The 14,412-nt window shown below is 40.6% G+C and overlaps 1 protein-coding gene across 10 annotated transcripts in view; it reads left to right on the top strand.

Annotated features, from left to right (window-relative positions):
* Anks1b (ankyrin repeat and sterile alpha motif domain containing 1B) overlaps window positions 1-14,412 on the top strand; it is a 1,029,892-nt gene that overhangs the window by 556,629 nt on the left and 458,851 nt on the right. For all 10 annotated transcript variants that reach the window (XM_021205751.2, XM_029542211.1, XM_029542206.1 and 7 more), the window contains exons 13-14: window positions 8,436-9,022; window positions 10,664-10,724. In XM_021205751.2, the coding sequence (XP_021061410.1) occupies window positions 8,436-9,022; window positions 10,664-10,724 (648 nt within the window). The remainder of the gene's footprint in view (window positions 1-8,435; window positions 9,023-10,663; window positions 10,725-14,412) is intronic.

Here is a 14,412-nt window from a genome sequence, read left to right as displayed (position 1 = left end):
TTTTTTTCCGAGACAGGGATTCTCTGTGTAGCCCTGGCTGTCCTGGAACTCACTCTGTAGACCAGGCTGGCCTTGAACTCAGAAATCTGCCTACCTCTGCCTCCCAAGTGGTGGGATTAAAGGCGTGCACCTCCACTGCCCTGCTGTTGGTGTGCTTTTCAAGGTCTTCTGACAGTTCTGAGATTCTGTTGCTTAGCATCTTTCTTGGCGTGGAACTTTCTTCCTTTGAGTTATCTGATGGCAGTTTCTGAATGTCACAGTTTGGAAGCTCTATTAGATGTTCCCTTTTCTCCATCCCTACAAGTGCCCAGCTACTGACCAGTCCTGGACTCTGCTATGATATCACCCTATGTATCCCTATATATTTTTGTACCATAGGATTTCTTGATACCTAGTTTTTTTTTAAACATTGATAAGGTTTTTCTTTTTTCTTTTTCTTTCATTACTGCTCTCGTGCTGTCTTTTGCTATTTTTATTACTTTTCTCTTTAAACTCATGCACATTCTTTTTCCTTGCCAAACTGCGTATTTTCACACCTTTTTGTTCTGTCTCACTGTAATCTGGATAAGCACAATTAGCAGTATTCATACCATAGCCTGAAGGTTATGCTGTCTTGAAATTTCCTCTGCTAAATTAATGAGTTCAGAGTCTGTGGAGATGACTCAATGGGTAAATGTGCTTGCTAGGCAAGCCCAAGGACATGAGTTCAGATCCCAGCACCCACATTAAAAGTTAAGCAAAGCGATGTGCACACTTGTGGCATCAACGCTGTAGAGAGCAGAGTCCAGAGACGTTCTGGGGCTTGCTTTGTGACATCAACGCTGTAGATAGCGGAGTTGAAAGACGTGCTGGAGCTTGCTGGCTAACAGCGAAACTCGTGGTTCAGTGAGACTCTGTCTCAAAGGAATATATGGAACACACCAAAGCAGGATACCTGACATCCTTCTATGGCTTTTCAGTTAACACGAGGCATGCATACCTGTACACATGTGCACATACACCACATATACGTATACTGTGTACACATACAGATATACTCACAAACAATAAAAAGAAAATAGAAAAGACAAAACAAATTAGTCCATTACTTTTTAATTCAGCTTTAAATAAGTTTTCAAGACACAGGCAGAATGCTGCCAAGTTCTTTGCCAAAATGTGGTATGAGTGGTCTCCAGGCAGTTCCTGAGGAAATCTTGTTCCCCTTGTGAGCTGTACCTCTAGGGTTTGCATTTCAGTCCAAATTCTGATCATCCACACTGCACCTAGAGTGCTCCATTAAGCTTTGTACATACTGTTCTAGGGCTCCTTCCTGTAGCACCGAACTCCACTCCTCCCACAAACCAGTTCCAAAGTCCTAAGGTTTATTGCAGCAACAACCCCACTTCTCAATATGTTTACTGTGTTACTTTCTTTTCTTCTTGCTGTGACTAAATACATGACAAGTTATTGAAGGAAGAGTTTATTCTGGCTCACAGTCTGAGAACCCAGTCCAATGTGTTGTATAAGTCATGGTAACTGGATGAATGGTCACATCCCATTCACAGTCAGGAAGCAGAGAGCAATGGATGCTGGTGCTCAGCTTTCTCTCTCCATCTTATTCAAAGACTCAAGCCTATAGAACAATACTGCCCCCACCCAAGGTGGGTCTTCACAGATATGCCTAGAGGTTTGTTTCCTTCCTGAGTCTAAGCACGGTGACATGTGTTCTGGTTTTTACTCTGGTGTTATAAATACCACAGCTAAAAGCAATTTAAGGGAGTGACAGGTTTCTTTCAGGTTACAGATTACAGACCATCATTGGAGAAAATTAAGGAAGTCAAACAGGAAATTGGAGTGGGTATAAAGGAATCCTGCTTGCTGATTCACTCTTAGGATCATGCTTAACTAACTTTCTTCTATAGGACCACCTACCTGCATAGGGAATGGTACAGTCCACAGTGGACTGGGCCTTCCTACAGTAAAAAACAATCAAGACAGTCTCCCACAGACATGCGAATAGGCCAGTCTAATCTGAAAAATCCCTCAATTGAGCAACTCATTTAACAGGTGACTAGGCTGTGTCAAGTTGACTGGGAAACCTAATTAGAAATGTTATAAGAGACCTTGAAATAATTGATTTTGTTTAAAGAATAGCTAGCTATGTTATTGTCCTGTTCTTGCCGTGAACAGTGCCAGGGAACCTTTAAAAATTATTAGCTAGACCCAGGGTCTCCCTAGGTTGTCATTCCAGTTGTTCTAGACTTAGAGTTACTGTAGAAGCTGCTCCCCTTCCAGCTCCATTCCATAGGCCACCCCTCTTCCTTCAGACCTAGCCCCCACCCTAGATGTTTCCAACTTCCCTTCTCTTTTAACCCATCTCCATTCTTTTGTGTCACCCACCGACCTACAGAACCACTTTCTACCAGGGACTCCCGGTAGCCACACTGGGCTGGGATGCAGGTAGGTGGTTACCAGCTATCCTTCCTGCCTCTCCGGGATTGCTCTCAGTCCTGTGGCTGCTTGTTCACAGGTGCCGTTCCTCCCTCCTTTCTCCCTGGATCTCCCCCTCTTCATGCATACCTTGTCTCCCTAGCTCTTTCCGTGTGTCTCTCAGATTTTCCTCCTAGTCCCATCTCCATCCCTTGTGTTACCCACAGAGCCACAGAAACACTCTACCAGGGACCCTACAGCCACTACATCTGCTCCAGATTCATAGTGGGCAACAGCAACCAAGAAACTGAACCTCATCTCAACCAAGACGATACTAGATATCAACACTAAATAACACCTCCAACATCGTAATACCATCCAGACAGCTACATGGAAACACAAAAACAAAAGCATGAACATCCAAGAATGCCTCCTCCAGAAGCCCACAACCCTACTGCATCAGACCCTGAAAAATGCAATTTACTTGAAGCACAAGGCCAGGACTTCATAATAGCATTCATGGAGTATGTTCAAAGACCTTAAAGAACATGAGTCAATGCTCTGGCAAAGGCTGTGGAAACACAAAAAAAAAGCTGAATGAAATGATGAGAACCTTCCAAGACATGAGAGTAGAAACAGAATCACTAAAGAAAGCCCAAACTCAAATAAAACAGCAAATGGAAAGCCAAGGCTGTCAGAAAGTCTATCAGTTACAGCAGCCCTCACCTGCGCTCTTCTTGCCTTCACCGCTCTACTCATTACCACCCACTCCACTGAAGCCGTAACAGCCCTTTGATCTTCCTTGATAACTTTTCCAAGCTTCTCCTCTCTTCTTCCCTCTGCCTGAAATAGCCATCCTCCAAACGCTGAAGGACCAATGTCTCCTACTTGGGTCCTGTGTCTACAGGATGTTAGCTGCTCAGAAAGACAACAGCCCCTCTCACCTCACAGCACGTCCATTCATTCATGTCTCATTCCCTCCTCATGCTAACTCCATCACTCCATCCAAAATGAGACTGTCCCTTATTTCCCTATGGTCATGCCTTTTTTTTCTGAAATGTAATAGCCAGGAGGAGGGACGTTTTGTTCTGCCTTTGTTCCTGCAGAAATTTTGCCACTGAATATACTGAAAAGTGTTCCATATGTATTTGTGAAATGAATCAATCATTTCTATGAATATCAATACTAGCACTAGAGTCTCTAAAATTAGACTTTTTCCTTGAAGGAAAAATAGAATGACCTAATAGACAAAAGTTTGATCTATAATGGTAGTTATTTGTCCTATAATTGATTTTTATTCTAACATGAATATTTTAATTTATTGTTATTCAGATATTTATGTAGGTGATGAAAATCAGGAGCAAAGGTGGAAAAAAGATTGAACTACTTACTGCTAGATACAGGCTTTGGCATTCTTTGACGTGCTAATAATTATCAGATTGGAATTCACACATATTTACTTCTGTACTTTGGCATTGGATACCTGCTTTCTCAAAAGAGAAGAGTGAAATTAAGTAAGACAAGTTATCAAAACAGTTTAATCTATATACTTTGCTGAAATTTCATGCAAGGAAATTTCATGTAAGGTAACCCAATGCAATTCTTTCTATAGTGTACTTATAAAGGTGTTTAAATAAAAATAAAATAGCTAATTCTTTATGGTTACCATGTCAAAAAAAATCTTGATTTAATGTATAGTACCACCAATTAATATTATATTTCCTTATAAAACAGGGAACCCACTCCACTGCAGCTGTAACAGCCATTTGATCTTCCTTGATAACTTCTCCAAGCTTCTTCTCTCTTCTTCCCTCTGCCTGAAGTAGCCATCCTCCAAACGCTGAAGGACCAATGTCTCCTACTTGTTCATTATAATAGCATAAACGTGGTTTTCTCTTGTTGCATACAACAGAAATCATCCTAGCGGCTCTGTTTGTTACTGGGATCTGAGTATTTGTGTCCTGCTGAATACGTAAGTCAGCATCCTCACCCTCAAGGTGGTAGATAGTAGAAGGTGAAGGATTTGGGAGGCTGATGAGATTAGAGCCCTTATGAATGGGATTAGTGCCCATATAAAAGAACCCCCTCGTGCCCTTTATAAGGTAAGGACACAGTTAGATGATGCTATCACTGGACTAGGATGTGGAGATCCTCATCAGACAATCTTCCAGTGTCTCCATCAGGCTTGTTAGCCTTTGGAATGGAAATGAACAGTTCTGTGCTATTTATAAGCTGTAGTGTTACAGTGTTTTGTTAGAACTGCTCAATGGACTCAGACAGGTCTGTCGCTTCACCCATTGGTCATGCTTTTAGGTGTATGCTGCTGACAACTGGGATTTCCAGGATATGGAAATAAGAGCACTGCACAACTTATTTTTGAAGACTGTTGATTTGTGAAAACTTGGGATTTGATGTGAGCCAGTCGTGTGTCAGAGACACATCAAGCTGCCTCCAACTGGGGGCTTTAAAGATAATAGGCATTCTTTGAGCTCATGGGTCCAGGTGCCTTGCTCCACTTGGGGCAGCTTCAGCTCATCCTGGCAGCACTTGAGGTTATTCCATGATCACTTGGCATACACATCTGAGGTTGCTCTAATTACCCAAGGTCAGGCACTAGGCAGCCAGAGACTGTCCTGCTGAACTGATTCCCACTAGCCAGTCTAAACCCATTTACCTCTGCTTTGCCTTATTCCTTTCCAGAAACGCCAGAAAATGATACTTGCTCACAATCTCTCCCTATCCCCTCTGCCTTTTATCTGGCCTCATGTGCATTCCTGTGGCCCCATCGAGTGAGGGATAGTCTTTTCTTGGATCTTTACGTATAACAGTCTATCTTTTTTTCCCCAATTACGATCATTTCATGACTCCAGCATCCCTAAAAAATATTTTAAAAAAAAAAAATCTACATTTCAAACAGCTGGCTGTCACCTCATCATCCAGTAGTTCAGCTGGCAAGGTTCCGAAGAGCAGCTGGTTAAATGTAGAAGGGCCTTTCAGACCAGCCACATCACACATTGTGTTTGTTTCTGTCTCTTTCACCAATGTTAAACGCTTGTTTCCAGTGGCAGTCAGTGTCAAGGACTGGGAGCAGGGAGGGGTGTGTCTATAGGGAGAGGGTGTGGCTGAGTGAGGGCTGTGTCCATAGGGAGAGGGTGTGGTTCTAGGTAGGGGTGTGGCTAAGTGAGGGGGTGTGACTATAGGGAGAGGGTGTGGCTACAGGGAGAGTGTAGCTACAGGGAGGGGTGGGGCCTCAGGAAACCTAAGCAGATGGATGAATTGCCATCAGTTTACCACACAAACACTTCAAGTTTCAAATCAATGTCTCCTTTTCTTTGATTTGAATAGCCTTTAAATTTTGACTCCTGAAATAAGCAAGAACTATTCTACCACTCCAGGCAAACATATTTTCAACCATCATGATGCTAAGGACTGTTACTCCAAGGCTAAGCTTACAAGCTAAGAACTAAATTGCCTTTCATTTAAGGAAGTGGCTGTTTGTGACTCAAGAGATTGGTCCATACGAAGCACTCGAGATTGTAATTACAGTCATTTTAGTCAAAACACTGAGGTGGTGGTAACCTTAACTATCACTCAGAGACTCCTTTAAACTTTAAATATAGTGTCCCTAAAAATCTCATTATTCTAGATAACTAACATGATCAGAAAGCCCTTTGACTAAGAGTTACAGACCTTTTTCTGATAATAGGTTTCTCACACTCTTCAATTTTCCTTCCGAACTAAATCACTTTAGTCTTTTCAGCAACATTCAAAATAAAATTTTAAACTTCCTTATTCCTCGTTTTTCTGACCATTTCCTACCGTGGCTTTCATCTACCCACCTGCTGATGCTGCAGAGTACAGTGGAGAATCCAAAGCACCCTGGAAGAAGGATGAGAAAATGAACTGGAAGAGGTTGCGGGTCTTATGTCCTCCTAGTATTGGCTTGTCTCTGAGAAGAGGCACACACATCAAACAGAACAATGCTGCCCTTGCTGTGCCTTCCTCATGTTCCAAAAATAGTGATGAGGAAGAAAGCGATGACCCTCTCTAATATGAGCCTCCTTATTATTCTCTTAGTAAGCCAACACTAAATTATTCTTTTATTTCAGTAGTAATATGTATTCCAACCAGTAGATTCTGGAACCTGTTAGACCTTGGGTTGAGTCACAGTTTAATTTCTACTAGGCACAGAAACTTCAGCAAGCTAAGTTGTGTGTCGGCTTTGACTTCTTAACAAATAGACACAAGAAGCAATAAACACTAGTCCTTAAAGAATTCATAGAGTCTTGACCCAACTCTGACCTCTGCCTCCATCAAGAATGATCTCTGTTGAAAGGGGAATGCAGAATGTGGTTGACCTAGACATGATGTCTATTTGCGTAGAGATGGAGTTTTGGTGGTAAGACCAACATAGAGATTACACAGAAGTAGACAGATGCTCACGGCTTTTTGCTCCAACTGTTGGATCTTAATTCCTGTTGCTTTTCTTTCTTCTTTTCTGGGGTGCCGATAGGATAGGTCTGGGTGGGAAAATATGATCTCCTTGGAAAATCCTGCCATGAACCAGCAGAAGACTGGAAGATGCTCAGAGCCAGGAAGAAGCATTCTTTTACCAGCTGTAGGGGGAGAGAAGCACAGAGGGTCAGGGTCCAAGCAGAGCATCAAGATTTGACTGGTCCAGCTGAGATTCGCTCTGCTTTCCAATGTTTCAAAACCAGGGAAGTTTGTTATTTTGTTTATATATCTTTTTCCCTATCAGAAAGGAATGTTTATTGTTAATAACCAGATCACACAGTTGCCATAAGGATCAAAGGATATGGTACAAATGCAATTCTCCATTCAGTGCCCAGGAAGTAGACTATACTCATTAAATGGCACTTGTTAATTCATAAGCTCTTGGGGGATGGAATCTTGTAATAACAATGAACCTTTTCCAAGTGTGAATCAGCCAATCTGCTTCAGTGTAGTGTCGGTATGCCCCACACTGACTGTGTCTTACTTCAGGAGACCAGGCTCATGGCCTATCGTATAGCATAACGTCAATCTTGGCAAATACTTAGCCATGCCCGTGAATTGATATTACTTCGGTAAAACAAAGTAAACGGTCTTCCTTTGCCAAGTCCTTTGGAGACGTTTTTTACTCGGTGTCTCTTTATATGATCAATCAAGTTGTTAAAAAGAAAGATAATGTATTTTAAATCACAGAGAAATGTTATGTTTTATCTTAGAGACATTTCTAAGGCAATAAAAAAAAAATCACCATACTCCTTTGATTTCTTTTCGGCATTGCCCTTGCTAAGATCTAAAGCAGTCGGAAGGTACGCCATTTCAGAGGAGAAAGAGCAAGTTCTGTGTACAGCTCAACGTCAGTTGCGTGGAAGGGTCAGGCTTTTGAGTGAAGTGATAAATGTACCACTTGCCTCTGCTGAGCCTGGAAAAACGTCTTTGGTTTAACTCATATAATCTGAAAAGTGTTACCTTAATACTTAAAGTAATAATTTCAGGACGATGAATCTTAACTTTTTACTAAATATACTGCTCCCCTCCCCCCCAGGATTTTGGTTTTGAATGTATTTGATGAGAGAAATGTGGAGGGATGTCAGTGTGTATAATGGCAGCTTGATGGTCTACCACACAATAACCACTAACTGTGAGACTCAAGATATGGTTGCCCCACTTCGAGAAACCCAGTTTTGCTCCTTTAATATCAAACATATATGCTCATATCAAGAAGGGAAGATATATAGCCACTGGAATTCCTCAGTTTATGTCTTTCAAATGAACCCTACAAGGTATCAGAGTGATTTAATTCACACACATAAGCCCATTCCCACACACACATTCACATGCACATTTGATATGTGGCTGTATAGGGTCAGGTGTGTTTCCTAAAGCTATTGTGTTACAATGGATAAATACATCAAATGCCTAGGCATATACAAGTTCATAAAGGCATTGCCACTTTTTGGTGGCTATCAGAGTTGTTTGTAAGCAAGCATCCTGATGACCCTCTTCCTTTTTTGCAGATGATCTCTCTCAGCAGGAAGATGATGAACCCCCGAAGGAGTATGATGCCGGGCAATTCGCAGGTCTTCTCCATGGCTCCTCTCCAGCCTGTGAGTCTCCTGAAAATCCATTTCATCTGTATGGGAAAAGAAATGCATGTGAAGATGGACCAGATGAAGCCAGTTTGGCAAACAGTCCCTTGCCTTTCAAACAGACTCCAATAGAAAACAACCCGGAGCCCTCAGTGAAGAAAGTTAAACCCAAAGTGGTCAGTAGGACAATTTTCCACAAAAGAAGCCACCAACTTGAGAACCATACCATCGTTGGCACAAGAATGTCCAGGAGTGGATCCCGCAATGGTGACCAGTGGGGTGTGAATCCAGGGGGCTTTGTGGAGAGAGCATGTACTCTGGGGAGAATAAGGTCATTGCCTAAAGCCCTGATCGACATGCATTTATCCAAAAATGTTTCCAAGTCTGATTCTGATCTTATTGCCTACCCTTCCAAGGACAAAGCGAGAGTTAACTGGAGCAAATCATCAACTGCGGAGCGCAGTTCCAAAGATAATTCTGAAAGAACACCTTCTTTCACATCTGAATGGGAAGAAGTAAGCCCAGCTTTTCTTGTTTCTCTTTATGTAGGCTTTGGAGTTGAATGAAGTTTGGAAGAAAGATTTTCAGTTTTTAAAATCTTTCAGACGCTGAAGTTGGCGGGGGGTGGGGTGTTGTTAATAAATGCATACAGTTCCAACTGGAAGGGAAAGGTTCTATGGATAATACACAGTAATTTCACAGCAAGTGGAAAAATGAGCACATTGCTACATGTGTGGGGGACACTTTGTTTCCATAGAAATTGGTATCAAGCAGAAGTAATAACTAACTGTGAGGTGCAGGAGAACCCTCCCATCATGTCCCACCAGGCAATGCCGGCTGACAGTTTGAGAAAAATCTTATTTTGCTGTGTCATTTAGCTACTTGCTAAACTTTTTGTTAGCATGCCTTCCTTCTTTAAAGTATCTTTTATTTTCGAAACAGATTCTTATGATTTTAGTCTTAACGGAAAAGCCAGCAGTCCTGGCTCTTCTTTGAGAACCGTGCGACAAACACACATCATTTAATATTTTCCATTTGTAGCTATCAGAGGCACATTAAACCAGAAAAAGCACTTTAGTGTCAGGTCTTACTACTCTAAACCTCACTTAGAGGCAAAGTCTGAAAGAATTATTCTGAAAATAAAGGCTCCTCATAAAACCGTACAGTCTCATTTCTTCCTAAGAGAATTACATCATAACATAATAATAAATGTTTCTTGCTTTTTCTTGACTTTCTTTAAAGAATGGAAACAGGTTTCAATCGATATTTTATCCTAACATGTCACATTTTTGTGTGAAAAGGCCACGCCAAGTGGATTTATCTTTGAAGTACATAAGGTCACTTTGGTATTCTGAGAACCAAAAATAGATGTGATTCTGATAACAACTTTCTAAATTGAGCTGTTTGGGAAAAATCAGTTGATATCTCCACCTTTTTTTTCACACTGAACAAATTGGAACACTTGAGTGATGTTCATTGTCCTCTTGAAACCTTCCATTTTCTGCAGGTGACTAATACAGGATGGGGAGATTTTAGATGGCTAGAATCTAGAACTTGGAATCTAAACTCCAAACCCACATACCAATAGTTTTATTACTATATCAATTTTTTAAATTTTTAACTCCTGCAATCTTGCTTGGAACACCTTTTTGTAAGATAACACTGAAACATCTAACTTAGAGAATGAGGTTGTTTTGGTGGCTATATTCTTTAATGTCACCAGCTAGCTTGTGGTTGTTTGACCCATTCAGTTAGAACATGACTCTAATAGCTGCACCCACAAACTGAAACCTACCTGTCCCAGTGAGAGGGCATGACTTCTGAGGGAAGGAGAATGGTCACAAAGAACATAGACCTTGACACTGAACCTGTCCTCTCCCCTTCTTTTTCTGGGTTTAAAGACTTCATAGTTCCTAACTTAATGGGTCACGTATGCATGAAAAAAAAAAAAAAAAGGTGAGTTCATAAGTTATATATTTTTAAAAAAATTAAAAGATGTTTGCTTGCCTTTAAATCTTGCACTGTTGGTCTCTGAATTTTAGTTGGCTGTGGTAGTAGCACCAAGAATATATGATTGCAGCATTTAATGGCAATTTCTGAATTCAATGATAAAAGTGCACGTAACGATCCTCTAACATGGTTTTTATTTTTCACAGATTGACAAAATAATGAATTCGATTGACGTTGGAATCAACAGTGAACTTGAAGGGATGAACGGTGAGACCACAAATACATAAACTGTCTTCCACAGGGTGATTAGTAACTCTGCTTAAGCAATAGCCAGAAAATGAGCAAAGTCCTTAGCTAATGTCCTATTTTACAATGAATCGCTGCAAATGATTTCCTTCAGCTCTCAGATGCAACAACCTTCACCTAAAACATCAACTGAGTGTCTTGATTTGGCAAGTTGAAAATTTCTCCCACATTGCTCTTTTATGATGTCAGGTAATCTTGAAGAATGAAGTTTCAGCTTTAGGTTAATGGATCACAAAGCACTTCAAAGCGGTGCAAAGTCTGATCTTTTGATATGCCATTTTCCATTCATCAGTGTGTCCCATTTATCCTGGTGAAAGTAATTAACAGCTTGTGAGTTTTAAATACCATTTGGCAAAAACTATGTGTTACTCCTCTTCTTTGATCCAGTAGTGCCTAGCAGAGTATCTCTTGAAGAATTTCTTTTACCATCATGATTTAATATATTGCTATAAGAGTTTCTTCTATGTAATTTCAGCTCAGAGTAGAAAGCCACTTGGGGGGCTGGAGAGATGGCTCAGCGGTTAAGAGCACTGACTGATCTTCCGAAGGTCCTGAGTTCAAATCCCAGCGACCACATGGTGGCTCACAACCATCCATAATGAGATCTAACACCCTCTTCTGGGGTTTCTGGAGAAACTACAATGTGCTTACATATAATAAATAAGTTTAAAAAAAAAAAAAAAGAAAGCCACTTGAAACCATTTTACTGACTTTTTGCTTAACTCTGATAGATGGTGCCAAATACCAGTTATCTCTGCCTTTAGAAATCACTATATTCATACTAAAGAAATTAGACTCCCTCATCAGAGCACAGCCTAGGATAAGGTGAATGAGGTACTTGCCTAACAAGCAAGATCTTAGGGGGTGCTGTAGTCATCTAAATGCAAAGTATTTGAATGGAATTGTTTAAATTTTCAAAATTACTATGCCAAATCAATGATAAATACACTATCAAAGTTTAAATAAAGACAAGCTTACCACCTCACTAGGGTAGCTTAAAGTCTCATACTGTAATTCCTAGAATGGCTAACAAGAGCATGTGCCTCATCAGGGAACTGGCAGATCCTTAGGCAATGGCAGGCCAGATGCTCTTCAGCTCTCCAGGCTGCAATGTTTCATAAACATTGAGGATGCTGGTGGCGCTATTGCTCTCCCATGGCAAGCCAGGTTGTCCCCCAGCGGTGGTATAGATAAGCCGGTAATACAGCATGATTTGGCAGCCTGGTCACATGTGTGGAAAGATGAGAGTGGGATAATTAACTGCCCAACCACAGACTTCCTCTCCCATCACATCCTTCCCCATCCTATATCTGATACTCCATTCTATATCAGATCAGTCCATATCTATAGCAATCTCCCTGGAGATTGGTAGCAGGTACCAAGACATGAATATTACTTTAAACCTTGATACTAGATGTGTCTCAAGCTCCTATAGTGAGGTTTACAGCATAATGACCATCTCCATGTGAAACAGGAATGGTGAAAAAAAAATGTGAATTTCATAGCAAACCCACACGTGCCTAGTCACCTATACATGCACACATAAACACATACCAAGTATAAAAGTCTGATGTATTGTTTCAACATTCTCAATCCTGTACTTGAAAGTTATAAAGGGGCCCAGATCTTACCATCATCAAAATAATGAAGCAATATTAACATTTCAGTATTAAACAAATCCTCAGGCTGTTCCCTGAAGTTTTTTTCTGTGTCAGCTCTTACCATCTGCCCCCCACCCCCTTTATTTACTGGCTTCTTCATTGGCATTGAAATGAAAGCAGAGGCACAATCCACAAAGAATCATTATTATTGACAAAGGCTGGCTCTGCAGGTGCATTAGTTTTACCTCTAATTACACACTAATTATGAACTAAGTGATTGGCCATAGCATGTAACATTCCAGTCGGTCCTTTGGCTGATTGTAAATCACAGCTTTAACAGCCTGCAGCACACCCCCTACACACACACACACACACACACACACACACACACACACACATACATAATGCACACGTGTACATAACATACACACATAACAACTACATGAAGATGTCACTCCACAAATAACATTTTGGGTACTGAGTGTGGTTGAAAATCACATAGTGAAAAGAGAATCAGATGGATATGAGAACAATGTACAGCCTTACTACTCTCTGCTGGCTGCTGGACCTTAGCACCCTTAGAATGAAGACACTAATATAGGATTTTGGTAGAGACATGTGCAATGAAGTATAGTGCAAGCAGATGTGTGTTACATTTTAGCTCTCACCTTGACATACCATGAGGATGATGAATATACAAACAAACAAAATATCTCTCAGCCTTACTTATCATAAGAAAATATCTTATGATATTAGCTATTCTTATGACCTTAGCATTAAATGTACTAAATTCCCTGGAACTGTCTTGATTTGTCAACTGGAATAGAAATCTACTAGGAAATTCATACCAGAAAATCCCAGTTCCCTTAGGGGAATTAAAATGTCTAGAGAACCCTAACAAAGGAACAAGAAAGTATATATATTTTTTATTCAATTGTTCTAAATTAACTTCTCTGAAATCTCATTAGTGTCTCTCTCTCTCTCTCTCTCTCTCTCTCTCTCTCTCTCTCTCTCTCTCTCTCTCTCTCTCACACACACACACACACACACACACACACAGCAGAGATGATATACACAGTAAAAGTATTGAAAAATAAATTCAGAATGAGTGAAAATAAATACTGTAATAGAGAATATGAGTTATCAGGCAATAGCATTTAGCTTGGGAAAACCATTGAGGTATCAATGACTGGTATTAAAATTTTAAGCATTTGTGGAATTTGTTGCTTAAAAACTCAGAGGGCAATTTCAGGGGGGGGGGATACCTAAATAATAGAGATACATGAAGGATCAGTGTAGTCAGGCCATGCTCCCATCTGCTCAGCTTCAGAATTTATACACCCCCAACTCCCTCGTGTTAGGGGTTTACTTATAAACAGTTTTGGACCAACCAGGAATAAAGTTGGAACTTCCTCATTATCCATCCTAAAAATCTGAAAGAACTCAGGGAGGGCACTCAGTGTAAGTCATATGACAATATCATAAAACAATGGTTCTACCCAGTGGAGCCAGTTTCCTTAGGGGGGAAAAATCATCACTAATTTTATAGTCATTTGAAACTTGACCAGCAAGCTCAGCTCTCTGAAACCAAGTAAAAATAAAATCAAATAAAATTTACTGAATTTATTCTCAGCCAGTTCTCAGGTTCTAACTTTGCATATGCAAGCATATGATTTTCACAAAGACAAAAGTATCCTTTATATGCCAGATGTAATTGTCATGTCAGAAGTTTGTTTCTGAATAATCTCACTCTTTCTAGCTCTTTCTGAACTCTGACTGGCTGCCTGGTTCAACTCAGTTGTTCTGACTCAAAACTCCTCTCCAAGCTGACTGATTCAAACTGTCTTCTCTTGGCTTCTGACAGAATTGCTCTGATTGACTTCATACTTACTTTGGCAATATGTTCTAATCTTCTGACTCCTCCTCATTCTCTGGCTTATTCTGTCTTCACCTGTGTCTAGCTTATTCTTTCTTCCTGTCTCCGTAAAACTGTCCCAATAAAACTGCCACCTTCTCCCTCTCCCTCTCCCTCTCCCTCTCCCTCTCCC

This window comes from Mus pahari, chromosome 9, assembly GCF_900095145.1.
Source record: "Mus pahari chromosome 9, PAHARI_EIJ_v1.1, whole genome shotgun sequence".
NCBI lineage: Eukaryota > Metazoa > Chordata > Mammalia > Rodentia > Muridae > Mus > Mus pahari.
Note: the sequence above shows the minus strand (reverse complement) of the source record. Positions and strands in the feature narration are given on the sequence as shown.